At 41.0% G+C, this 26,345-nt stretch overlaps 1 protein-coding gene across 1 annotated transcript in view; it reads left to right on the top strand.

Annotated features, from left to right (window-relative positions):
- The window catches only part of LOC126234666 (probable ATP-dependent RNA helicase DDX28), a 76,255-nt gene that overhangs the window by 22,972 nt on the left and 26,938 nt on the right, over nucleotides 1-26,345 (top strand). The window contains exons 4-5 of the mRNA XM_049943407.1: nucleotides 11,796-11,915; nucleotides 25,180-25,389. Coding sequence (XP_049799364.1) covers nucleotides 11,796-11,915; nucleotides 25,180-25,389 — 330 coding nt within the window. The remainder of the gene's footprint in view (nucleotides 1-11,795; nucleotides 11,916-25,179; nucleotides 25,390-26,345) is intronic.

Here is a 26,345-nt window from a genome sequence, read left to right as displayed (position 1 = left end):
TTCGGAGGAACAGATCAACTATAGACCAAGTATTCACCCTGCGTCAAATTTTGGAAAAGAAATGGGAATACAATAAACCAGTTCATAATCTTTTCATAGATTTTACAAAAGCATATGATTCAGTATTGCAATCAACATTGTACAGAATTCTTTTGGAACTTGGAATACCAAAGAAGTATGTTAGACTTATTGAAGTGAGTTTAAAAAACACAAAAGGTAGAGTACACGTGGGGAAATTGGAGTCAGAAGAATTTGTAATAAAGAATGAACTTAAGCTGTAATAAAGAATGGACTTAAGCAGGGAGATGCCCTGTCTCCGCTACTTTTTAATGTAGTCCTAGAATATATTGTACGAATGGCAGCAGATAATTCAGAGGGTGTGGAGTTAAATGGAAATATTAAGATATTAGGATATGCAGATGATCTAAACATCATTAGCGATAAGAAAGAATTGGTAACAGCAAATGCGAATGCGTTAATCAAGGCTAGTGAAGATGTAGGTCTAACGATAAGTGAAGACAAAACTAAATACCTGGTTACTACTAGAATGCCAACAGCAGTAGATCAGGAAATGTTAAGAGTTGGAGACATGCAGTTTGAAAAAGTGAACACATTTAAGTATCTAGGCGTGGACATCACTTTGAGAAATGAGATTGAATCCGAACTGAAGAAGAGATTACGGGCGGGAAATGCGTGCTACTTCTCACTGAATAGATTACTTTCATCACGGATATTGTCTAGGAATTTAAAGATTAGAATATACAAAACTATTATTCTACCAGTTATGCTGTATGGGTGTGAGACTTGGTCTCTCACTGTGCAAAATGAAAAGCCGTTTCGAGTATTTGAAAACAAAATTTTGAGGACAATTTTCAGAGCAAAAAGGGATGAAATTAGTGGAGAGTGGCGAAAACTGCATAACGAAGAGGTTCACGAACTCTATTCAAGCCCTGACATAATCAGTAATATTAAATCACGTAGGCTGCGATGGGCGGGTTATGTAGCTCGAATGGATGAGGGCAGGGCAGCGCACAGAGTGCTGGTAGGGTGCCTAGAGGGAAAACGTCCTGTGGGGAGACCGAGGTGTAGATGGGAGGACAATGTGAAGGCTGATTTGAGGAGCCTAAGTATTGAAGGGGAATAGAAGGAAACAGCACAAGACAGGGACAGATGGTGAAAATACGTTGCTGCAGTAATGGACTCTCGAGTCCAGGAAAGTAACTTGAAATCATATCTCCTTGACAGCTCCTTCTGTACCATAGATGAATTTTGAGCCATTTAGAGGATGGGGTAGGTAATAAAAATTGTAAGTGTTTTTTTAAGAAGCCTTCATTTATGTGTGCATTTCTTATGCACTTGACACATTCCGCATCATAACGGTTATTGTGAGATTGATCAATGAAACATGTAACTAACTAACTAACTAACTTGGGGTCCTGTTCTTCAGCCTTTACGTCAAGTGGCTGAAACTACAGTTGGCAGGAATTGGGCGCCACATTCACAGACTCTGTCATTAGGGTCCTGTACTTCTGCTTTTATGTCTGGTGGCCCATCTGCACACTAGCGGCACCAAGGCATGATTGATGCTGTATGCTTGCAGCTTGGCTGAATTTACTAGCAGCACTATCTATCAATCTGCACTGTAAATTCATAGCTTGGCCAAAAGATGGCAGTACTTTCGCAGGACGTTCTTGGCATTGTCAGATGTTAGACACCATGAAGCATGACACTCCTTCGCCCCCTATCACCACTCAAGCCTTCACCCCCACCCCATCTCCCTCCGTTTTCCCGGAGAGGCAGAAGAAGGAGGCAAATTTGTCTGGCAAGTGGATTCATTGCCCAGAGTAGGACTGAGGGTCTTCAGTCAGTTGCTGTGTTGACTAGGGAGGTGGTGGTGGTGGTGGTGGTGGTGGTGGTGGCGGTGGTGGCGGCGGCGGCGGCTGTGGTGGCGGCGGCTGTGGCGGCGGCGGCGGTGGCAGCAGCAGTAGTGATGGTGGCGGCGGCGGCAGCGGTGTCAGGGAGTGCATAAGGAAAGTTCAGATGGGGAGGTGTAGGGTGGCTTTACACAGTCCAGGGACACCATTGGGTGTTCCCATTGATAGCAACCTCCAGTGAGTGGTGACTTCATCCACCAGTCTTCTGAGGATTGGAGTGTGGAGGTTGGAGACCAGACCTGACCTCTCAGCCCATGTGGCAGTGGCCAAATATGTGTGAATAGATGAATGTAGGATGCCATGCCGAGAGCCAGGTTGAGGACAGATGCTTGCAGTATGGGAATGCAGCACATCCAGGAAGCCCAGTATGTTGGAGGCAGAAATGGTAGCAGAGGGCTTGACAAATTCCTCAGGTACCTGAAGGGGTTCACCGTAAACCTTCTTGGCCAATGAGGCACAGAGGTCCATCTTGAAACTGGTTCAGAGGCCAAGAAGGATAGTGGGGAGTGCAGTAGTCCAAGCTGTGTTGTGGCAAAGGAAAGCAGCCTTCCAAGTGCAATGCTGTTGCTCAACCATACCATTGCTGGCTGGATGATATGCAGTGGTGCAGTGTCAATGAGTCCCACAGAATTGGGCAAGCTCATTGCACGGCTGGAATTTAAAGTATCTTCAGCAATTCATGGTGATACAGCTAAGGGGTTGGGGGTGTACCCAAATGAGCTACCTTTGTACTCACAAATGCTTTGCATCAGTTCAACTGAGTTGTCAGGATTTGTTTCGTCTCTGGCCAGCGAATGAAACTGTTGATGATAGGATGGTTAAAAGATACCACTGGCCATCAGAGATGGAGAAGGGTCTCACAATATCAATGTGGACATGAGGTTTACTCACTATAGCTTCAAGAAAATCACCAACATGCTGACCGACCTTTGTATGCTGACAAGCGACATAGCAGCAGGTCCGGCTATGGCATTCTGTGCAGCTGTCAGGCCACACGTAGTGATTGGTAACAAGCCTGGTTGTGGCTTTAATACCAGGATGGCACAGATTGTGGATGCTATCAGAGGCCTGATGATGGAAAGCAGGTGGGAGGAAAGGTTGTGGCTTGCCTGTGGAGGTGTCACAGAATGTGACCAGTCAGAAACAAGTTGTTGGGCCTTGACGATAGAAGCCCGGCAATGTAATGACATCCTGGCCTCAGGAAGTGGGGCTAAATTGATGGAACTAGTGATACTGGTAGCTTGTGACAGACTGTTGGCAACATCATCATCCATTCATGAGACTGCCAAATGTCTGTGCTGAACTGAGTGACATATTCCAGTTGGTGGAACTGGTATGGTGAGCAGTGATTGTTGGTCCACTGGGAGGTGCACATGATGAATTTCTGGTCGATAAATATCATAAAGTTCCTGGTCTCTAGTGATGGGTGAAAGTACAGTATTGCCTCATAGTAGCAAACAGCTCGCTATTGCGGGCACTCCATTTGTGTTAAGTAGGCATGAGCTGCTCTGAGAAGAAATCTAATGGTCGTGTGTTGACTGAGCCAGAAGGGCAGCATTGGCAAGTCTGTTTCTGGGAGTGACGAAAGAAGTGTCCTTTTGATCTGTTTAAAGAATGGGATTATTGCGCTTTGTGTTGGGCCCATCAAGGGCATCTGTCAGCTGGTCTTGAATGGAAGCTGTGCTGGGGGGACGACTGCTGTAAAAGTTCATCATTATGAGGAACTGGTGAGGTTCTCAGAAGGTTTGTTGGTGCTGAATTTCATGATTAGCTTGACCTTTTTTCGGGAAGAGTGATGCCATCTGCACAAAACTGATGTCCCAGGAATGTCACCTGGAAGGCACCAAGGATGCATTTGGAGGGGTGAATGATAACTCCTAAATCATTGAGCCATTGAAACACTGCTGTCGGATTGCCACGGAATTGCTGTGGTGTAGAAGAAAACCCCAATATGTTATTGAGACATGCAAAGGAAAAGGATAGGTCATGTAGCAAACCTTTGCTGCCATGCCTGTGCAGCATTTCAGAAGCCAAATATTGTGAAATGTGATTTGAAGAGGCCAAAGGCCATGTGATGGCAGCCTTCAAGATGTGTTGCGGGGTGATTGGTACCTGTGTAAACGCTTTTATGCAGTTTAGGATGCTCAACACAGAAGTGCCACTGAGGGCATGACTGAAGCTGTGAAGGTTGGCGACCAGATATCTGTCCGGAATGGTCTGTGCATTAAGAGCATGATAATTGTCGCAAGTTCACAAGATATGACCTTCCTGGGTATGAGGTGGGTAGAAGAGGACTAGGGCATCCAAATGGTGAATGGTGCCATCATGGCCTTCAATTCAGCTTTAGCAGCAACAAGTTGTTCTGACGAGAGGCATTGTGGTATGCTGAAAACCAGTGGGACAGGTGTGGTGCAGAAATGTTGGACTGTGCTGTGGCGTACCTCTCTTTGTGCTCCGGATGGGCATGCAATACCTGTAAAATGGTCAAGAAGGATCTAGTACTGGTCTACATCAACAGCAGGGATGAGCTTCAGTGCATAGTTTTGTGCAGCGCAGTAGAACTCAACAGTTGTGCAACTGGAGCCCTTGTCAATGAGACAGCAGCCAGCAGTGTTTGGAATGAGTGGAAAATGTGCTAAGAAATTGGCACCAGTAATTGTCTCTGTAATGTTTCTGATGATGAATTGCCAGCTGAAGGCAATGTGCAATCCCAGATCCTATTGCATTGGGTGGACGCTCTAGGTTATGCTGGATGAATTATGCTCGCTTACTCGCAGATTCCACTGGCATTGGGGTAGTCGCACGTTGGGTGGCAACAGGAAGCTTGCTCGCCAAATTTGCAGTGGTACCAACATAAAGTGACTCGATCTTTGTCACATCGATGGTCACGAATTCATTGGTGAAGGTGTGGCGGTGTGGGAACACCAACTGGCTTCATGCGAAGTGCAGATGCTTGTGATGTGAAGCCTTTGATATGGGCCCAAAACAGCTAGAATTCCTGGTTGGCCATGATGGCTGACAAAGTGTTGCAGTCCACTGTGCAGGCAGACATTGTGGCTGTGGGCAGACCTAAATCGTTAGCTATGAATCTCTTGTTGTGCTCTTCTCCTATTGCCTGAATTATGTCTGGTATAGTTGAGTTTCGCTCCTTGATTGGTACACTTTTGCCATCAGCCAGCATTAGAAGTTTTGAACCATTCTCTATAGTCACTGGGAGATAATCAATGAGGCCTAGCCAGAAAGTAGCTTAAGTTTTGGTATTAAAAAACAGTGTAGAGAAAAATGTTTCATCGGTTTGAAAGTGACACTTAAATACATTTTCCAGTATGGTCTCCACATAAATTTAGACACATACCATTGCGAAAAATAAGCTTTGAAATTCCATTGTCATAAAATTCTGCTGCCTTAGGCTTCAACTGGTTAATCAGGCCCCCTGCAGTCTCATAGTGTTGTCAAAATGCCATGATGCAGGCTAGGTCCTCATCATTGGAAACAGATGGAAGTCACTGGCTGCAAGATGTGGACTTTATGGCGGATGGGGAAACACCTCCCACTTAAAGCATTGAGTACTTCTCGAGTGTGATTTGCCTTGTATGATGGAGCATTAGTGTTGTCATGCAAGAGCAAAATTTCTGAGCTTTGTTTCCCTCTGTGCTTATTCTAAATTGCTCTTCTTAAATTTTCCAATGACAATGCCTTGCAGAGTTTATTGTTGTGCCACACTCAAGAAAATTGACAAGAAGCTTATGATTCTTGTCCTAAAAAAACAGTCACCATAATTTTTCTTGTAGACAAAATTTCAAGCATTTGCCTTTTCTTTCTTTTTTTTTTTTGGGGAGGGGGGGGGGGGGAATTTATGTGCTGCCAATCCCTTAGACTGCAATTTGGTCTTGGGGTTCATGCGTTTGACCCAAGTCTTGCCTCCAGTTACAATTTGACCAGGCAACAAGTCATCATCTTTTTCATAAGACTCAAGAAATATCAATAATGCAGCCGTATACTGGTTCTTGAGATTTTGTGCCAAGATTTTGGTACGCATCTTGCACAAAATTTGTGATAGCTTAGTGTGTATGAAGTGATTTTATGCAAGAAACTGTGTGAAATTTGTGGAAAACTAAACTAGAGCTTAGTCTTCGTGAATCTGCAGTTTTCTTGAATCTTCTGCCCGATTTTTGTGACCAGTTCATCAGTCACAGTGCTTGGTTGTCCACCTTGCTCCTCATCGTGAACATTAGTTTGACCACTTTTAAACCTAATGCACCTTCAGTCATTACATTGTTTCCGTACACTTCACACAGTTGCAGATAAATTTCGGTTGGTTTATGGTTTCTTATTACTGACTGCACTTCACAACCTTTTGGTTGTGAAACACACTGAAAACTATTACTGTGAAATAACAGGAAATGGCACGAACTCCATGCTGGCATGGCTGGATGCTGACTGAATGGACCAATGCTCAGACAGCATTATGCCCACACTAGCCCCATCCATTATTGACACTGGTGAAAGTGTAGTATAATTACTGGATAGCCCTGGTTTTTTGTAGTTTAAGTAGAATTTTAACAATACTATGAAAAGGATAGATTGCTACTCACCTTAAAGATGGTGAGCCAACAGCCTTGCCGCAGTGGTAACACTGGTTTGTCAGATCACTGAAGTTAAGCTCTGTTGGGCTGGCCTAGCACTAGGATGGGTGACCATCCAGTCTGCCGAGGGCTGTTGGCAAGTGGGCTGCACTCTGCCCTTGTGAGGCAGATTGAGGAGTTACTTGACTGAGAAGTTGTGGCTCTGGTCTCATAAACTGACATATGGCCGGGAGATACTAATAGGATAATTTTTCTTGTTAGCTGTGCCAAAATTTAGTAAGAAGTGACACAGGTCTGTAGATTTGGGTGGCTTGCTTATCTCTAGCTTTATAGGTGTTACTACAACATACTTTAACGTGCTTGTAAATATGAGTCATTGATTGATTACAAACAATTATGAAAAGGATAGATTGCTACTCACAGTACAGATGACACATTGTGTTGCACACCTGATGCACACGACTGCTATCTCCGACCGCTTTAGCCAGACTGCTACTGTTGTGTTGAACTCAAACAACAGTCGAGAGTGGGAGATGCAAGGAGGAGGATTCATTTTCATCTCAGAGTAGTTCTTGCAATCTACATCCTCAATTATTTCAATCTCTGTCTTTCTCTACAGTTGTTACCCTCTACAGCTACCTCCAGTACCATGTAAGTTATCTCCCAATGTCTTAATAATTGTCCTATCATCTAAACCTTTATCTTGTCAGTGTTCTCCATATATTCCTTTCCTCTCTAATTCTGCACAGAACCTCCTCATTCCTTACGTTATCAGTCCACCTAATTTTCAACATTCGTCTGTAGCACCACATTTCAAATGCTTAGATTCTCTTCTGGTGCAGTTTTCCCACGGTCCATATTTCACTACCATACAATGCTGTGCTTCAAACTTACATTCTCAGAAATGTCTTCCTCAAAATTAAGGCCTGTCTTAGACATTAGCAGACTTTTCTTGGCCAGGAATGCACTTTTCACCATTGCTAGTGTGCTTTTGATGTCCTTCTTGCTCCATCTGTCATGGATTATTTCGCTGCGTAGGTAGCAGAATTCCTTAACTTCATCTACTTCATGACCACCAAGCCTTGATGTTTAGTTTCTCCCTGTTCTCATTTCTGCTAACTCTCATTACTTTCATCTTTCTTCGATTTACCCTCAATCCATATTGTGTACTCATTAGATTGTTCATTCCATTCAGTAGACCCTGTAATTATTCTTTGCTTTCACTCAGGATAGCAATGTCATCAGCGAATTGTGTCATTGATGTTCTTTCACCTTGAATTTTAATTCCACTCCTGAACCTTTCTTTTATTTCCATCATTGCTTCTTCAATGTACAGAGTGAACAGTAGAGGCGAAAGACTATATCCCTGTCTTACACCCTTTTTAATCCAAGCACTTCGTTCTCAGCCGTCCACATTTATTATTCCCTCTTGGCTCTTGTACATATTGTATATTACCCGTCTTTCCCTATAGCTTACCCCTCTTTTTTTTCCAGAATTTCAAACACCTTGCACCATTTTACATTGTTGAATGATTTATCCAGGTTGACAAATTTTTCTTTAGTCTTGCTTCCATTATCATGTCAGAATTGCCTGTGTCGTGCCTTTACCTTTTCTAAAGCCAAACTGATCGCCATCTAGCACATTCTCAATTTTCAGTTCCATTCTTCTGTACAGTATTCTTTTTAACAACTTGGAGGTATAAGCTGTTAAGCTGATTGTGCGATAATTCTCACCCTTGTCAGCTCTTGAAGTCTTCAGAATTGTGTGGATATTATTTTTCCGAAAGTCAGATGGTTAGTTGCCAGACTCATACATTCTACACACAAATGTGAATAGTTGTTTTGTTGCCACTTTCCCCAATGATATTAGAAATTCTGATGGAATGTTATCTATCCCTTCTATCTTATTTTATCTTAAGCCTTCCAAAGTTCTTTTAAATTCAGATTCTAATCTGGATCCCGTACCTATTCACTATCAGCTCCTTTTTCTTCTAGTGTCACATCAGACAAGTCTTCCTCCTCAATGTACTCTTTCCACCTGTCTTCTGTCTCCTATACATTTAACAGTGGAATTCCCATTGCATTTTTAATTTCACAAAAGGTTGTTTTGACTTTTCTCTATGCTGAGTGTGTCCTTGCGACAGTAATTTCTTTTCAGTTTCTTCACATTTTTCAAGCAGCCGTTTCACTGTAGCCTACCTGCACGTCCTGTTTATTTCATTCCTGAGCAACTTGTATTTCTGTGTTCCTGAATTTCCTTGAACATTTTTGTACTTCTTCTGTCATTGATCAGTTGAAGTATTTTGTCTGTTACCCATGGTTTCTTCACAGTAAACTTCTTTGTACCTATGTTTTTCTTTCCAACTTCTGTGATTGCCCTAAAAATTTAGAGATGTCCATGCCTCTACAACTGAACTGCCTACTGAGCTATTCATTATCACAGTATCTATCACCTCAGAGACCTAAAGCTTATCTCTTCTTTTCTTATTATATGTCCGACTTCTTCGTGCTTTGATTCTTCCTGACTAATCTCTTAAACTTCAGTGTACTCTTCATCACTACTAAATTGTGATGTGAGTCTATATCTGCTCCTGGGTATGTCTTACAGTCCAATATTATGTCGGAATCTCTTCCAGAGCATGATGTATTCTAACTGGAAACTTCCCTTATCACCTGGCCTTTTCCAAGTATACCTCCTCCTCTTGTGGTTCTTGAACAGAGTCTTCACTATTACTAGCTGAAATTTATTGCACGACTCAGCTAGTCTTTCTCTTCTCTCATTGCTAGTACCAAGCCCATATTCTCCCATAATCCTTTCTTCTATTCCTTCCCTACAACTGCATTCTATTCCTCCATTAGATTTCGATCTCCTTTTACACACTGAATTACCTGTTCAGTATTCTCATATACTTTTTCTGTATCTTCATCTTCAGCCTGCAATATCGGCATGTATACCTGAACTATAATTGTCAGTGTTGGTGCGCTGTCAATTCTCCTGAGACCAACCCTATCACTGACCTGTTTTCAGTAACACAAACTGTGCCCCCCCCCCCTTCCGCCCCGCCTTCTCTGCATCTAGATTGAGAATTAGCATTTCCCTTTTCAGATTTTCTAGCTCTTGCCATGTTCAAACTTTTGACATTCCACACTCCAACTTTTAGAGCTTTATTCTTTCATTGGTTATTCAATCTTTTTTTCATAGTCACCTCCCCATTGGTAGTCCCCTTCCAGAGATCCAAATGGATTTTTTTTCGCCTTTAGGGGTAGTTTTCCACCCTGAGAGCCAGAGAGTGCCCTGCCCTCTGTCTGCTCCTCCACCCTCATTTGACAAGGCTGTTGGTAGAATGAGGGTGACTTTTTATGCCAAAACTCTTCGGCTGCCAAAGCTGATGATTTTTATTCAAAATTTAAGCACTGATGGACTTCAAACACAGGACCAAGGCCAATATGAATACCAGTCAAAGATGGTACCTTTAGAGTTTTTGTTGCTGTCATAAGAAGTCATTTAAAAACTTATTGGTGATCCTTCAGACTCTTCAGCCTCAGATTCTGTTCTTCTTGAACAAAGGGCACTAGGGGATATAACGGACAAAAAAAGGATTGTCCATATTATCCTGGATCACCTAATGACATAGTAAAGTTGAAGCACACTTGCCAGTTTTGCACAAGAAACCATTTAGTGCCACATTCAGATTTCAGCCCATGGATCCTGTCCACAAGCTAAGTGAATAGTCACATTGACTATGTTGGCCTGTTCTTAAAGTCAGTGTTTCTAGCCATTGTCAGTGCTTTAGCCAACTTCCTTTTCGTCACCAACATGGAGCGAAATTTTTCCACGCAGGCAGGTAGAAATCTTTAACTAAAATCTTCATGATTGGAGACTTACCACAAACTAATATAATCAGATAATATACCCAGTTTACCTCCACTGGATATTTTCTCAACGAAATGGAATTGGCTACCTGATGTCAACCGCATCCCATCCAAAAAGCATCAGTGAGGCTGGGATGTTTATGTATTGAATATCCAAGATTTATCACAAAATCATCTTTAGGGATAGTTCTCATCACATTACTGAGTACATACAGAAGTGTGTTGACAGATGGCAAAAGTAAAACAGTCATCCTTCACGGGCAGCAAAGTGTGTACTTGTACCACAGACATCACATAAACACCTTTACTGTGTCTGTCACTTCCATGAGGTGCATCAGTATGGGCTATGACCTTTACAGGGGATTCTGAGTCAATAGCTGATGGGGGTCACATATGGTGTCCTACTGTGTACCATGACCACCAGAAAAGGTAGTGTTTGGTGCCACCACAACCAGTTGAAACCTCTGTGGTCGCATTATTTGACATCGCTTCCACCATCTTCACTACTGCCAACTGTCATGCACCAATGGAGCACCATCAGTGCCACCCCTTGAAGCCTGCACCTTTGCCGCCATCAATGAATGTTTAATGATCCATCCCTGTCAATGCTGCTATCTAGGGAATTGGCCAGGTTCTGCAGTTGGGTTACCCACTTACACCTATAGAGGTGTCTGAGGTGCCACTGACAGCGACCAGTTTGTACAGGAATGTTGAGGACAATATCAACTTTGGTGGTGCAGTAGCAATGTAATACCATACCAAAGCAGCTAGGTGACTTTGTGGTCCCCCATTCCTTCTTCCCATGCTTACTACACACTGGGAATATATAGAGCTTACATGCCAATTTCAATGCATAGGGATGCTATTTCTCGGGAACTAGATGATAACATAGATGCCTGTGGAAACTGCTCAGCGAATGAGGATATAACCACAACACTTACTTCATTATCAATGATCTTAACAATGCCATATCACTTGGGCCATGTCCCTCGCAATAGCTACATTAAAACCTGGAGGGCATGTGGATCACTTTACTTCATGGTATTCTTTTGGGGTATACAAGTGACTTTGCCTGCAGGATCTCTTTACTAAGGACTAAGTGCTTACTATTAGTACCTATTAAGTACACTACTGGATTGTTTTTTTTCTTTTTGCATTGTTCATGTAAATGGCTGATTTGAAGCATTTGTGGCAATGCAGTGGGGCATTCAGTACTATCATTATTTGTTTATCCGCTAGTGAAGACTGTATATTCAATAAAACAGTAATTTTTGTACTTGTAAAAATTAAAAGTGTGTGGTAACTGCTTTGGACCATTACTGTGTTGCCTATTTATTCCACATTTATTCTCCATCACATTGGTGTCTGGGAAAGCAATGCATTTTATACAATTTTGTTTTAGAATCCGGCAACGGCTTACTCCTCCGACACTGGACCAGTAACATTTAATGATCTTGGTCTAAATTCCAGTATATGCAGTGCCCTTGAAAAACAGGGAATTACTGCACCAACTAGGATTCAGGTATGTATAGAACTTACCAGATTATGACTGCAATGAAATAATTTATTGATCTTGAAATTTTTGCTGTGTCAGTATTTTTTGTGCAAAAATTTGTCATGTATAAAATTAATCTGCAAAATAGTTTTGTTTATACAACTTTTTAAAGCACTTGTGTAGTGACTATTTGTTCAAATGAGAAACTAGAATACCATCTGAATAAATAAAAATGTAAATGTTTGCTTCATGAAAATAAGTGGTTCCGAAAGTTCTTGACCAATTACTTTGAAATTTTGAACATTGCATTCTAATACAGGCATGTTTTTAGATATCTATATATAAATTTTTGAATTTTTTTTGTAACAACATTTCCATAGTATTAAATTTATAAAAAAAGTTATGTATTACATATATTAAAAACAGATTTATAGAACAAGCATGTATTCCATTGCAACATTGTGTCAAAATTTCAAAGCATTCAGTCAAAAACTTTTGGAGATTGCAATTAGGAACATTTACAGTTTCTTTTGCAGTACAAATGTAGATGTTTGTTTCTTCAGAATCTCAAATCTCTGAAAATCTTCATGGATTGCTTTGAAGTTTGCATACAACATTGCATTCAAATACTCATAGGTTTTTATATACCTACTGGAATGCTGAAACATGTTTGGGTACTGAGAAAAACGGTGTTTTGCATAACTGGCGGACCTCACATCCAAAAATATTCTAAAGATGTTTAATGACTGCCAGTTCTTAAGACTGTTTTCCTATAATGTTATACTTGTAACAAATCACAGATTTTTATATGAATAAATAAACTATGTACTATATACAGCGTGGGGCTAAAAATTGGATACAATTGTATGTGAATGTATGCATGTGACCACACCCCATGATATGCACACCACACGTATGCCCACCACATGATCCACACCAGTCTAGAGATGGTAGTGCGGGCTGTGTCAGTGTGAGTGGAGCAGTACAAAGGGGACAATGGTACTCACAGTGGAGCATTGTAGAAAGTTATGTGACAACAAAGTCATGGAAATGGTGTTTCCAGTTGTTTGCTGAGAAGTTTAATGGTGTCAAGGTGCCGGCAAAAGTGCCATGCAACACTTAGTTCAAAAATGGCGTTGGACAGGACCTGTTTTCAACAAATCAAAGAAAACATTCTGAAATGTGCCTCCATACCAGAAAATGCGGTTGCAGTGCACCAGAAAATGCTTAGAGTCATACCAAATCAACCCGATGCCTGTCGCAAGAGACCAGCATATCACGTCAATTGTGTGGACGAATACTCCACGGGACCTGCACATGCATCCATAATAAGTGCCTATTGTTCACACATTAAAACCAGTAGATGCTCCTCAGTGCCTCCAGTTTTGTGAGTGGCTCTTCAGTGATATGACAATGAATGACTTGGACATAGATCTGTTCTTTGTGTCTGATAGAGCCTGTTTCACCTGAGTGGCTATGTCAACTTATAAAATCACAGATTCTGGGCAGCAGAGAATCTGTATAACTTCCACGAAATACCTTTGCGTGATCAGTAGGTTGGGGTTTGCTGTGCAGCGTCTGCACTCAGCATTATTGGTCCTATCTTCCTTTATCAGACACTGACTTTGGCACACTACATTGCCAACGTTTTGAAACCATTTGTGGCAGCATTAATGGAGGAGGAAAAGACTAACAGTTATTTCCAAAAGGATGGACCAACTGCCCATACAGCTGGCTGAAACTGGGAGCACATTTACACAATCTTCACGCATGGCAGAGTTGGTAGCAGAGGTCAGTCGGGTCGCAGCCTTAGCTAGCCACACAGGCTACCTGGCCTGTCAGTGTGTGATTACATTGTGTGGGGAGCCATCAAGTCTTAAGGTGTATCATAACAGCTCTCACAGTCTTCAAGAACTGCGGCAGAACATTTCGAATGAGACTGCAGCAGTTCCATCAGTCCACCGTTGATTCACCTTCAGCAACTTGCTAAAATGGTGGTCACTTTCAGTATTTCCTTTCCTCTTCTGTGTTTCTTTGTACCCTGGAACTCTGTTCTCTGGGCCATTTTTATTTGCCTCACCTTCTATGTAATAAAAGGGAACCCCTTATAAAAATGTAAATGTTGGTTCATTCAATATTGTTAATCTCCAAAAGTTCTTGACCAATTGCTTTGAAATTTTGATACAGCATTGAATTCTAATGTGGGCATGTTTTTAAGTGCCTAATTTTTAATATATTAATATATATGTAATATATAAAGGGAAAACATTGTTACCAAAAATTCCAAATTGTACGGTTCCAATATAATTCAAATTTTTACATGTTACTATAATAACTCCACATGAACCATGGACCTTGCTGTTCGTGTGGTTGGTTGCATGCCTCTGTGGTACGGATAGCCGTACTGTATGTACACTCTTGCTCATAAATTAAGGACAATTGCAGAATGTGGTGCCACACGACGAGGCACTACACAAAACTAGCGTTAATAGCATAGGTACATAGGGAACACACACAACACAGATCTATAAGTCCACAGTATCGGTGATAAGTTGAGAAAACCGTCCCGAAACACACGTGCTACGAAATGCCACTGTTTTCTGCACATGTACCCCAACATCAATATGGGATAGGATCACCATGCACACATACACAGGCCACACAACGGGTTGGCATACTCTGGTTCAGGTGGTCAAGCAGCTGCAGTATAGCCTCCCATTCTTGCACCAGTGCCTGTTGGATCTCCTGAAGTGTCCTAGGGGTTTGAAGATGTGCAGCGATACATCGACCAAGAGCATCCCAGATGTGCTCGATGGGATTTAGGTCTGGAGAACAGGCAGGTCACTCCATTCGCCTTATATCTTCTGTTTCAAGGTACTCCTCCACGATGGCAGCTCGGTGGGCCCGTGCGTTATCATCCATCAGGAGGAATGAGGGACCCACTGCACCCCTGAAAAGGTGGACATACTGGTGCAAAATGACATTCCAATACACCTGACTTATTGCAGTCCCTCTGCCAAAGACATGCAGGGGTGTACGTGCACCAATCATAATCCCAACCCACACCATCAAACCACGACCTCCATACAGGTCCCTTTCAAGGACATTAAAGGGTTGCTATCTGGTTCCTGGTTCACACCAGATGAAAACCCGACGAGAATCACTGTTCAGACTATACGTGGACTTGTCCATGAACATAACCTGGGACCACTGTTCCAATGACCATTTACTGTGTTCTTGACTCCAGGTCTCCCGTCTCTCCTGTGACCTGGGGTCAGTGGAATGCACCTTGCAGGTCTCCAGGCAAATAAACCATGTCTGTTCAGTCGCCTGTAGACTGTGTGTCTGGAGACAATTCTTCTAGTGGCTGCAGTAAGGTCCCGAGCAAGGCTACCTGCAGTACTCTGTGGCTGTCTGCGGGCACTGATGGTGAGATATCAGTCTTCTTGTGGTGTTGTTCACTGTGGACGTCCCGTACTGTAGTGCCTGCATACATTACCTATCTGCTGGAATTGTTGCCATAATATTGAGATCAAACTTTGCGGCACATGGAGGGCCTTTGCTACGACTTGCTGTGTTTGTCCAGTCTCCAGTCGCCCTAGTGTTGTACCCCTCATAATGTCATCAATATGTGTTCTTTGAGCCATTTTCAACACACAGCCACCATTAGCATGGCTGAAAATGTCTGCACACTTACTCGCTGCACCATTCTCTGACATGCACCAGCACACCTCTGCGTATGTGGACTGCTGCTGCCAGAACCACCATCGTGTGATGACCACAGGTCAAATGCACCGCCTGGTCATACCCTGAGGTGATTTAAACCCACAAACCGCCCACCAGAGCATTGTTTCACCATGTATCAGCATTATCCTTAATTTATGAGCATGAATGTAGTGGTATCTGTTGGGAGTCCAGACAAATGTGTGGTTCCCGAAGAGGAGCCACAGCCTTTGCAGTAGTTGCAGGGGCAATGGTGTGAATACTGTGAACAGCTGAAAGCAGGGGGAAACTACAGCCATAATTTTTCCCAATGGCATGCAGCTGCAGTGTATAATTAAATGATGATGGTGTCCTCTTGGGTATAATATTCCAGAGGTAAAATATTTCCCCATTGGGATCTCCGAGCGGGGACTACTTGGGAGGATGTCATAAGGAGAAACAAAACTTGTGTTGTACGGATCGGAGTGTGGAATGTTAGATCCATTAAATGGGCAGCTACTTTAAAAAATTTAAAAAGGGAAACGGGTAGGTTGAAGTTAAATATAGTGGGAATTAGTGAAGTTTGGAGACAGGAGGAACAGGACTTCTGATTAGGTGAACATGGGGTTATAAATTCAAAGTGAAATAAGGGTAATGCAGGACCTGTTTAACAGTGAGTAAGAAAATGGGAATGTGGGTAAGCTACTATGAATAGCCTAGTGAATGCATTATCATAGCCAAGATAGACGCAAAGCTCACACCTTCTACAGCAGTAAAAGTTTATATGCCAACAAGCTTCGCAGATGTTGAGGATACTGAAGACATTTATGATGAGACAAAAGAAATTGCTTGGATGGTTGAAGGAGATGAAAATTTAATTGTGACGGGGGATTGGAATTTGATAGCAGGAAAAGGAAGAGAAGGAAAAATAGATGAATTTGAACTGGGGGAAAGGAATAAAAGAGCAAGCTACCTGGTAGAATTTTGCACAGAGCATAATTTAATCATCACTAACACTTGGTTTGAGAATCATAAAAGAAGATTGTACATTTGGAAGACACCTGGAGACACCAGAAGGTTTCAGGTTGGTTATATAATAGTTGGACTGAGATTTAGGAACCAGATTTTAAATTGTAAGACATTTCCAGGGGCAGATGTGGACTCTGAACACAATTTAGTGGTGGTGATTAAAATTGAAGAAATTGGAAAAAGGTAATAAATTAAGGAGATGAGACTTTGGTAAGTTGAGAGAATGAGGTTGTTGAGAGGTTCAGAAGAAGCATTGGTTGACTAGAACAAGGGAAAGGAATACATTAGTAGACAAATGGTTAGCTTTAAGAGATGAAATAGTGATGGTGGCAGAGGATCAAATAGGTAAAAAGACAAGGCGTAATAGGAATCCTTGGACAACATAAGGAATATTGAATTTAATTGATAAAAGGAGAAAATTATAAATGGAGCAAATGAAGCAGGCAAAAAGGGACACAAATATTTTAAAAATGAGATTGACAGGCAGTGCAAAATTGCTAAGCATGATCAGCTAGGGGACACATGTAAGGATTCAGGAGCATATTTCACTAGAGGAAAGATCAATACCACGTACAAGAAAATTTAAGGGGTCTTTGGTGAAAAGAGAAGCAGCTGTATGAATATCAAGAGCTGAGATAGTAAACCAGTCCTAAGCAAGGAAGGAAGAACTGAAAGGTGGAAGGAGTATATAGAGAGTCTATACAAGGGAGATGAACTTGAAAGCAATATTATCGAAAGGGAAGTGTACGTAGATGAGGATGAGATAGGGGATAAGATACTGTGAGAAGAATTTGACAAAGCTCGGAAATATCTGAGACAAAACAAGGCTCTGGGAGTGGATGATATTTTGACAGTGGATGATATTCCGTCAAAACTTATGATAGTCTTGGGAGTGCCAAACAAGACAGAACTCTTTCATCTGCTGTGCAAGATGTATGAGATAGGCAAAATAGCATCAGACTGCAAGAATAATGTAGTAATTCCAATTCCAAAAGAAGCAGTTGCTGAAAGATGTCAAAATTTCTGAACAATCAATTTAATAAGTCATGGCTGCAAAATACTAACATAAATTCGGTACAAAAGAATGGAAAAACTGGTAGAAGCAGAGCTTGGGGAAGATCAGTTTGGATTCTGGAGAAATGTAGAAACATGCAAGACAATTCTGAATGTACGACTTATCTTAGAAAATAGGTTAAGGAAAGGCAGATCGACATTTATAGCTTTTGTGGACTTAGAAAAAGCTTTTGACTGTGTTGACTGGAATACTCTCTTTGAAAATCTGAAGATAGCAGGGATAAAATACATAGAGCAAAACGTTATTGACAACTTATACAGAAACCAGACAGCAGTTATAAGAGCCGTAGGGCATGAAAGGGAAGCATTGATTGAGATGGGGGTGAGACAGTGTTGTAGCCTATCCCCAACATTATTCAATATGTATATTGAACAAGCAGTAAAGGAAACCAAAGAAAAATTTGGAGTAGGAATTAAAGTTCAGGGAGTAGAAACAAAAACTTTGAGGTTTGCCGATGACATTGTAATTCTGTCAGATACAGCAAAGGACCTGGAAGAGCAGTTGAACGGAATGGCCAGTGCCTTGAAAGGAAGATGTAAGATGAACATCAACAAAAGCAAAACAAGGATAATGGAATGTAGTCAAATTGAATCAAGTGATGCTGAGAGAATTAGATTAGGAGATGAGACACTTAAAGTGGTAAATGAGTTTAGTTGTTTGGGAAGCAAAATTACTGATGACTGTCGAAGTAGGGAGGATATAAAACATAGACTGGCCATGGCAAGGAAAGCGTTTTCTGAAGAAGAGAAATTTGTTAACATCAAGTATAGATTTAAGTGTCAGGAAGTCCTTTCTGAAGGTATTTGTCTGGAGTGTAGCCATGTGTGGAAGTGAAACATGGCCAATAAACAGTTTAGACAAAAAGAGAATAGAAGCTTTCAAAATGTGATGTTACAGAAGAATGCTGAAGATTAGATGGGTAGATCACATAACTAATGAGGAGCTACGGAATAGAATTGAGAAGACAAGGGATTTGTGACACAACTTGACAAAAAGAAGGGATCGGTTGATAGGACACATTCTGAGGCATCAAGGGATCACCAATTTAGTATTGGAGTGAAGTATGGGTAGTAAAAATCATAGAGGGAGACCAAGAGATGAATACAGTAAGCAGATTCAGAAAGATGTAGGCTACAGTAGTTATTTTTTCAAAGAAAATTCCGCACTGGCTGTATGAATAATTTTTATTAAATCTGCGACCGGTTTTGCATCACTTATCGGTGCATCCTCAGGCAATATACGCTATTTATAACATATTAACATAGTTAGGATATGTGCCAATATCCAATTTAATGTTATAAATAGCGTATATTGCCTGAGGATGCACTGATAAGTGGTGCGAAACCGGTCACAGATTTAATAAAAATCATTCATACAGCCAGTGCGGAATTTTCTTTGAAAAAGATGTCAAAGTTTGGCTGTGGTTGCCCCCCCCCCCTTACAAAACACAAAACAACATGCGAACGACATGCGACAGTAGTTATTTGGAGATGAAAAGGCTCACACGAGATAGAGTAGCATGGAGAGCTGCATCAAACCAGCTTTTGGACTGAAGACCATGACGACAACAACATCATCTGTAATAAATGTTTGGACTAAATACTTATATATATAAAATATACAATAGTGAGACGTTGTCAGTAAAGAGGGGAGTTGTATTTACGGCTTATTGGTCTGTGAGTAGAATACTACCAGAATCTGAATTTACAGTAATAATAAACAAGGCTCAAGTTTGGGGAAGGGGGAAGAGGAGATGGACAGAGAAGAGGGAGGAAATGGTCATAGAAAATGGGGAGGAGGAGATGGACAGAGAGAGGGGGCAGGAAGTGATGGACAGAGAGGGAGGGGGGGGGGGGGGGCAGAGGATATGGAGATACCACATCAAAGTGTGGCCAGGTACAGCTAGTGTTGACATAAAATTCTTTGTTTTGGTTGACATAATGTCATAGAAAGTTATTGATTGTTTGGATGAGGATTGATCCTTCATTTTCAAATGTTAAGAAATGAGCAACTGATTCAAACATGGCCCTACTTCTTCCAGTTTCTAAACTGCAACTACAAACAATAACAGCAAGAAAGTACACACAGTGGTATATGACTATCAGCAAAGAGCAACCAAAGCCAATTATGTCAACTGGAAAGGTTGTGTGCAGTGTTTTTTTCAGATGCAAAGGGCTTCTTCTTATTGATTAGCTTGCAAAGGGTAAAATGACGACTTGCAGATACTACCCTGGATTACAAAAGAAAAGAATCAGAACCTGAGGCTGTCCACAAAGATTCTTTACAAATGCAAAAATGAATGGATTTGAGATAAGAATAATTGGGATGCCCACCCAGCTCATCAGATTTGGTAGACTTTGACTATTGCAGCACCTAAAGAAATTTGTTGTCTGAGGACATTGCAGTCCAATGAAGAGATATTTTTTGAAGCATCCCAGAGTTGCATAAGGGTGTTGTAATACATTCAGTGGAAAAATGTTGGACAACTTGTAACCTCCCTCTTACTAATCGGCCTATCCTACTTGTGATATAAAATATAACCGTGGATCACGTTTTTTCTAATTGTATAAGGCTATCTTTCCCGAAGAAATGATACCGATAGGTAGGAGGAAAGTGTACAACTGACCCTTCTGATGGAAAGTCTACTAAAAATAAAAGTAATTAAACTGAACAGGGCTATAATTTGGAAAATGAAAGTTATTTTGTGCATTCACTCAACGAACAACACTGGATGGAAAGGGGTACCACTAATCATGAATCCAAAAGTTACACTAATGAATGAAAAGGAAGTAATTAATGGTTGCCAGTCCACTAGGGCAATTTACATCCTAAATCCTGTACAAGATGATGGGAAAGAAAAACATGTATTATTAAACACTGACGTGGCAACTAAAGGTTGCCATGTTTTTGTTTGTTTGACACTAATTTTAAGTGAGTATGTAATGATAAAGAAAACTGAGAAGTCACTTTTACGTTATGTTTGGCATTAAATTTTGAAAAAGGTAATCGAGTAATGATTTGAAAATATGCAATTAAACTGTATATTAGTACTGAACTTGGTTACATGAACAAAGACTTTCAGTGACCTCAGCATTATGTCATCAAAGAAATTTAGAAAAAAAGCAAGCACTTTTTACTTTGCCGTTACTCATTTTGCAAATTGGATTTCATATTATTGTCTGAACAACTGAGCCTTTTTTACTGACTTGAACAGAATTAAATACTAGAATATGTACCAAACCAAACCGCCATGTGCTCCAAGCTATATGTAAAATAAATAAAACTTCTGCACTCTTAATTTGTGCACTTCTTTAGATTTGAATTTTTTCCAGTGATTGATGCTCAAACTTGAAAAATGAAATTGCTTTACTTTAGTCATATATTGAAGCCTCTGTTGTACAACAGTTAATTGAAAGTAGACTGAGGCTAAAATTCTTAAAAGAGAAATTATTCATTAATAAACGGGCTGTAACTATTCAATTTGTTTCTTATGACACTCAGTTAGCATATTAAGGAAAAAAGGAACAAAGATCCTGCTGCGATGATTTAACAGCTGTAACAATGTCTGGGGGGCAATGAGGACACAATCGCCTTGAGTTTAACTGATTATTATTCAAATAAATCTTATCAGTCAAATCACATTCAGTTGTGCTGCTGGGTTCGCCGTTAATACTTTCTACCTATGGTCAGTCTTACTTCAGTGCTGTGCATATGATGAAACTCAGAGCCGCCGATGAAACTGTGTTGCTGGAACTGCTGCTGTTGTTGAAGACGGTAGCATATTGTGGAGTCAAGGCTAATTATAGGAACGGGCAATCGTAATTAATACAGCCTCTTCCGCCCGTCCACTGCCCATACTCGTGCTCCAGACATGTGGCCAGCGTGCATACGTGATGCCGCTGAAAATGGCACTCTCTACTGCGAGAGCGTTAACACCACACTTTCGCACACTACAAGCACTGGAACCCGTCTCTCCTCTCTCTGTGCACTCTGCTCAACAACTCCCTACCCAAAGATTTTACAATGCACAAGCAGTGCTATAATTGTTGCTAGTCGACAGGAATAACAATTCCTTTGGCTTTTTTTCCCAGAGCTAATAAGTTTCACAGTAAAATACAGATAAATACAATGAAACGTCAACAGACTTCTACCTAAATGTACACATACAGTGACGCAATGTCCTTACTTATTAAAAGAAAGCATTTAAATTACAAATATTTACATACAGTTAAAAAAAGTTATATATCGGTAGCAGGTGCCATGTGTCCTGCATTTTTGGTGTTACAAACTGCATCTACCTAAAGGTGGACTACATAAAAAAGTGAATATTTAACCTTAAAACTATTGCTCTTCAGGCATGGCTGCAAACTTTTCACTTGGTGTCATATTTCTTCGCAGAGGTTGTTTCAAACTCTCCATCCATTGCTATTGCTTCAAAACTCTGTTTATTGGAACTGGTTGTTGGTTGCATTTTTTACTGTAGTTATTGACCTCTTTGTGATGGACGGTAGGGTATCTCCCTTCCCACTTCTTGACTCTCTTCTACAATCTTCCTTTTTATCATCACCCCCCACCCCCTCTTTATTTGTGACTGTTTTGTGCCAGCTGCTGCCAGCAGTTCTTACAAAAAATAATTCTTCCTTTTTTTTCTCTCTTGCCTCACATGTAATCACTCCCACACTCTCCGAAAGCTACCAGGGGCCCTTACATCTCTTTACATTACACCAAAAACTAATTTATGAAGTTTGTTCCCTGTCAGGAATTTAATCTTGAAGTTCATGTCACATTGTTGGGCATAATGTGACAAGATGCTCTACACAAAATCTTTTGGTTAGGGAGATTAACAGAATGGCAGAGACAAGTGCTTTCAGTGTCCTTTAGTGGTGAGGTGGGATGGGGAGCTAAGCTTTCAGACGACATCCTTTAGAGCTCTAAAGAAGAATGTCATTCAAAAGCTCAGGAACTTTTTAGTCTTGTTTATGATCTGTCGACTTCTGGACATCTCAGCTATATAGTTAGCTGTTGCCTTCACTCTTTACGTTAACTCCCAGGTAAATTGAAACTGAAACGTGACTGATTCTAAGGGGTGGGGGTTGCTTCTCTCTTATTCGGCTGCATCATTGAGAAGACAGATTCATGTGGAATGTTTGTTTATACAATTTAATGGTTATAGTAATGCTGAATGTGTAATATAATTTGTACTGGCATCTATTCCATATTTGACACTGGAATGACATCTCGTGGTTGGTCATCTAGAGAGAAGGCGGTATCTGGTGGGAAATTCATTAAAGTAAACAGCTGCTGCAACTTCAGGCAGCTACAAAGCTTGTCCAATGTCTGTACACCTACATCTAATTGACTATTCTGCAATTCACAGTTAAGTGCCTGGCAGATGGTTCATTGAACCACTTTACCACTATTTCACTCTGAAACAGTGCATGGGAAAAACAAACACTTAAATCTTTCCATAACAGCACTGATTTCCTGTACTTTATTATGATGATATTATCTCTCTAAGTAGATGTGCATCAACAAAATATTTTTGCATTTGGAGGAGAAAGTTGGTGATTGAAATTTTTAGTGAAAAGTTCTTGGTGCAATGGAAAATGCCTTTGTTTTAATGATTGACTCCCCAACTCCTCTACCTATCACATCCGTGATGCTGTCTCCCCTATTTTGCAATGAGCTGCCCTTCTTTGAACTTTTTCGATGTCATCCATCAATCCTATGTTGTGGGAATCTTATTCTGTGCAGCAATACTCCAGAGTAGGATGGACAATTTTAGTGTAGTCAGTCTCTCTAGTAGATCAGTCATAAAGTCGCCTGCAGTATCAGTATTTTCTTTGTTAATGCTAATCTGAGTAACTACTATAGAAATTTTGAAATGGTTCTCACTAATAGAGAGACTGATTCAAGAGGAAAGTTTCCATATATCTCTACCTATTATAAACCATTTGTCCGGCTATAGATACTTATATGAGGATCATTCCATAAGTGATGCCCCACATTTTTTTAGAAAGCCAGTAATATACATAGACAAACGTCCTTGTTGGTGCTTCACATTTGATGTTTGTTCTGTGCGCAATGTTTATAACTATTCTGGTAGATGACAGAGCCATAGTACAACATCAAAATGGCGTCTACATATGACTCATGTTACAAGCAGCATGCTGTTATTGAATTCTTGGGTGCAGAAAAAGGACCTGTGGTAAACAATCATAAATGGTAAACAATCATAAATGTTGGTGTGCAGTGTATGGCAATGCTGCAGTTGATAGGAGTACAGTTGGGTGATGGGTAAATAAATTACAGCCTTAGGAAATGCAGAACCAGAGCTCTATGATCAGCCACACTTAGGATGTTCTGTCGCAGCCTCATCCACCCTACAGTTCAGACCTAGCACCCTCAAACTTCCATCTCTGTGGGCTGCTTAAAGATTCTCTATGGGGAACACACTTTAAAGGTGATGACAGTGTCAGTCACGCAGTGAAAACAGTCTACACCTACAGGTCAAGAGCTTTTACTAGCAGGGAATACATGCTCTTCCACAATGTTGGCATATGGCTATAGAACGTGACGGACACTACATAGAAAAATAGGACATGTACAAGACATTTTGATGCATGTTGTAACCAAATTTTGACTCTTAACAATAAACGTGTTCTGAGGGGAGGAGGGGGGGGGAGGGGGGGGGAGGGGGGGGGAATGTGGGGCATTGCTTATTGAATGAACCTCATACTTGGTGCTCCCCTTGTGAAGTCAGGGAGGGTTGTTAGTGGTATAAAAATGGTCAGTGCCAAGACAAGGTCACAGCAGGTCCTGCTTTTCCTGGACTTGTCTTGCATTATTGGAAGTGTTTTCTCAATAAGTGTTTCCAGCATACCTAATAACACTCACTCAAAGGCCTTATGTGTGGTAATAGTTGAGAAATGAGTCTGAAGTGATTCTCCACAAAGATGCCATGTCACACTGAGTGCTCCTTGGGTAACAGTAATAAGTTGTGAATGCTACACCAAAGTGTATTGTCTCAAGCTGACAAATCCTTTTACATTGGCATTCAAACACTTGATAGCCTCATGGTGTTTACTGGCAGTTCTAATATTACTTTTCTCTTAGTATCATTTCCTCTTCTGTGCCCTGTTTCTGAAATTGTCGTGTGTAATATAGCACCTCTTTTCGATATGTGCCATTATCTTTCTTTGCCATTATTTTTAATAGAAATATCGTGTAGTGTCAGGTTCGGTTTCTGATGCCATGTTTTACTTATAAGACATTTCCCCCCTATATCACTTTTCAATGAGATAGTGGTCAATGAGTAATTTCAGGAAAGAATACTGAAAAATTCCTAATTTATACAACATAGAGCTATTGCAGTGGTGTAGTTTTGATTTTTATTTAATTGACAAGAAATCTGAGATGAAAACAAGTTGCACTTTGAATTTATATTATACTGAAATTTGTGATGCAGTATTATGATTGTTGCAGGCAGAAGGCATCCCTGCGATACTATCTGGACACCATACACTACTCTCAAGTGAAACAGGTGGAGGCAAGACACTGGCATATCTGCTGCCACTGTTACAGCAAATACTACTGTGGAAAGAGTTTAGTGCCAGTCTAGATGTACAACGTTGTCTAAACACTCCTTTGGGACTTGTCATCTGTCCTGGAAGAGAGCTTGCACATCAGATTGGTGTACGTTTTTTCAAATTTTTTTTGGCTAATAATTATCTTTGGTATGTCAGCAGTTTGGGGGGGGGGGGTTTGGTTGTGTTTCCAACCTCTCAACCTCTGCCTGACAAAAGAGTGAAGCATCCAGAAGAAAATGTTAGATGTTAATGTAACTTTGTACATGCCATTGGTGTGTGTATGAATAATTAGAATTGGAATTCTCTGTGACAGATAGAATACCCACCAGAGTAGATTAGTACTGTTCATGTTTAGTGTTGTTACCAGGCCTGGTAGAGTATATGAAGTATGTGAACACTGTCAGATGTTTAGTGATCACTCTGCAGGACATATAGATGCTTGTACTCATGTGATACAGCATAATCAGCACCTGAGTGAGTCTGAAAGGGACATCATTGTGGGTCTGCGTTTGGCTGGCTGGTTATTGTACAGTGTCCAGATTAGTGGGGCATACGGATGTGACAGTGGCCCGATGTTGAACTGCATGGGGAAGTGAGAGCAGATTCCAGTCAGCCAGATCTGACCACCATAAGTGAGAATTGCCATATTGTGCACCAGCACATCGTAACCCCTGCAGATTTGTGTCTGGCATTGGAGAACAAGTAATGTACTCCCTGCAATATTCTATGTCATTTCACATCATTGGTCAGAGACAGACCCATGCATAGACTGCCCATACCTAGACTGCCATGAACACAACAACACAAAAGATTGTGCTTGAAGTGAGGTGTTGACCAGGAAGCACAGACTGCTGATGAGTGGCTTCACATTGCGTTCAGCGATGAATTACAGTTTTGCACTGCCCCAGATGACTACCGTTGGAGAGTATGGTGGCTACTGGGAAGAGGTCCCATTATTCTGATGTTTTGGAGAGGCACAGCAGTGTTACTCCTGGGTTCATGCTGCAAGGAGCCGTCAGGTATGACTTCAAGCCATGGATGGAAATGATTGAGGGAACTCTG

This window comes from Schistocerca nitens, chromosome 1, assembly GCF_023898315.1.
Source record: "Schistocerca nitens isolate TAMUIC-IGC-003100 chromosome 1, iqSchNite1.1, whole genome shotgun sequence".
NCBI classification, from domain to species: domain Eukaryota; kingdom Metazoa; phylum Arthropoda; class Insecta; order Orthoptera; family Acrididae; genus Schistocerca; species Schistocerca nitens.
This window is presented reverse-complemented; position numbering and strand designations above follow the sequence as displayed.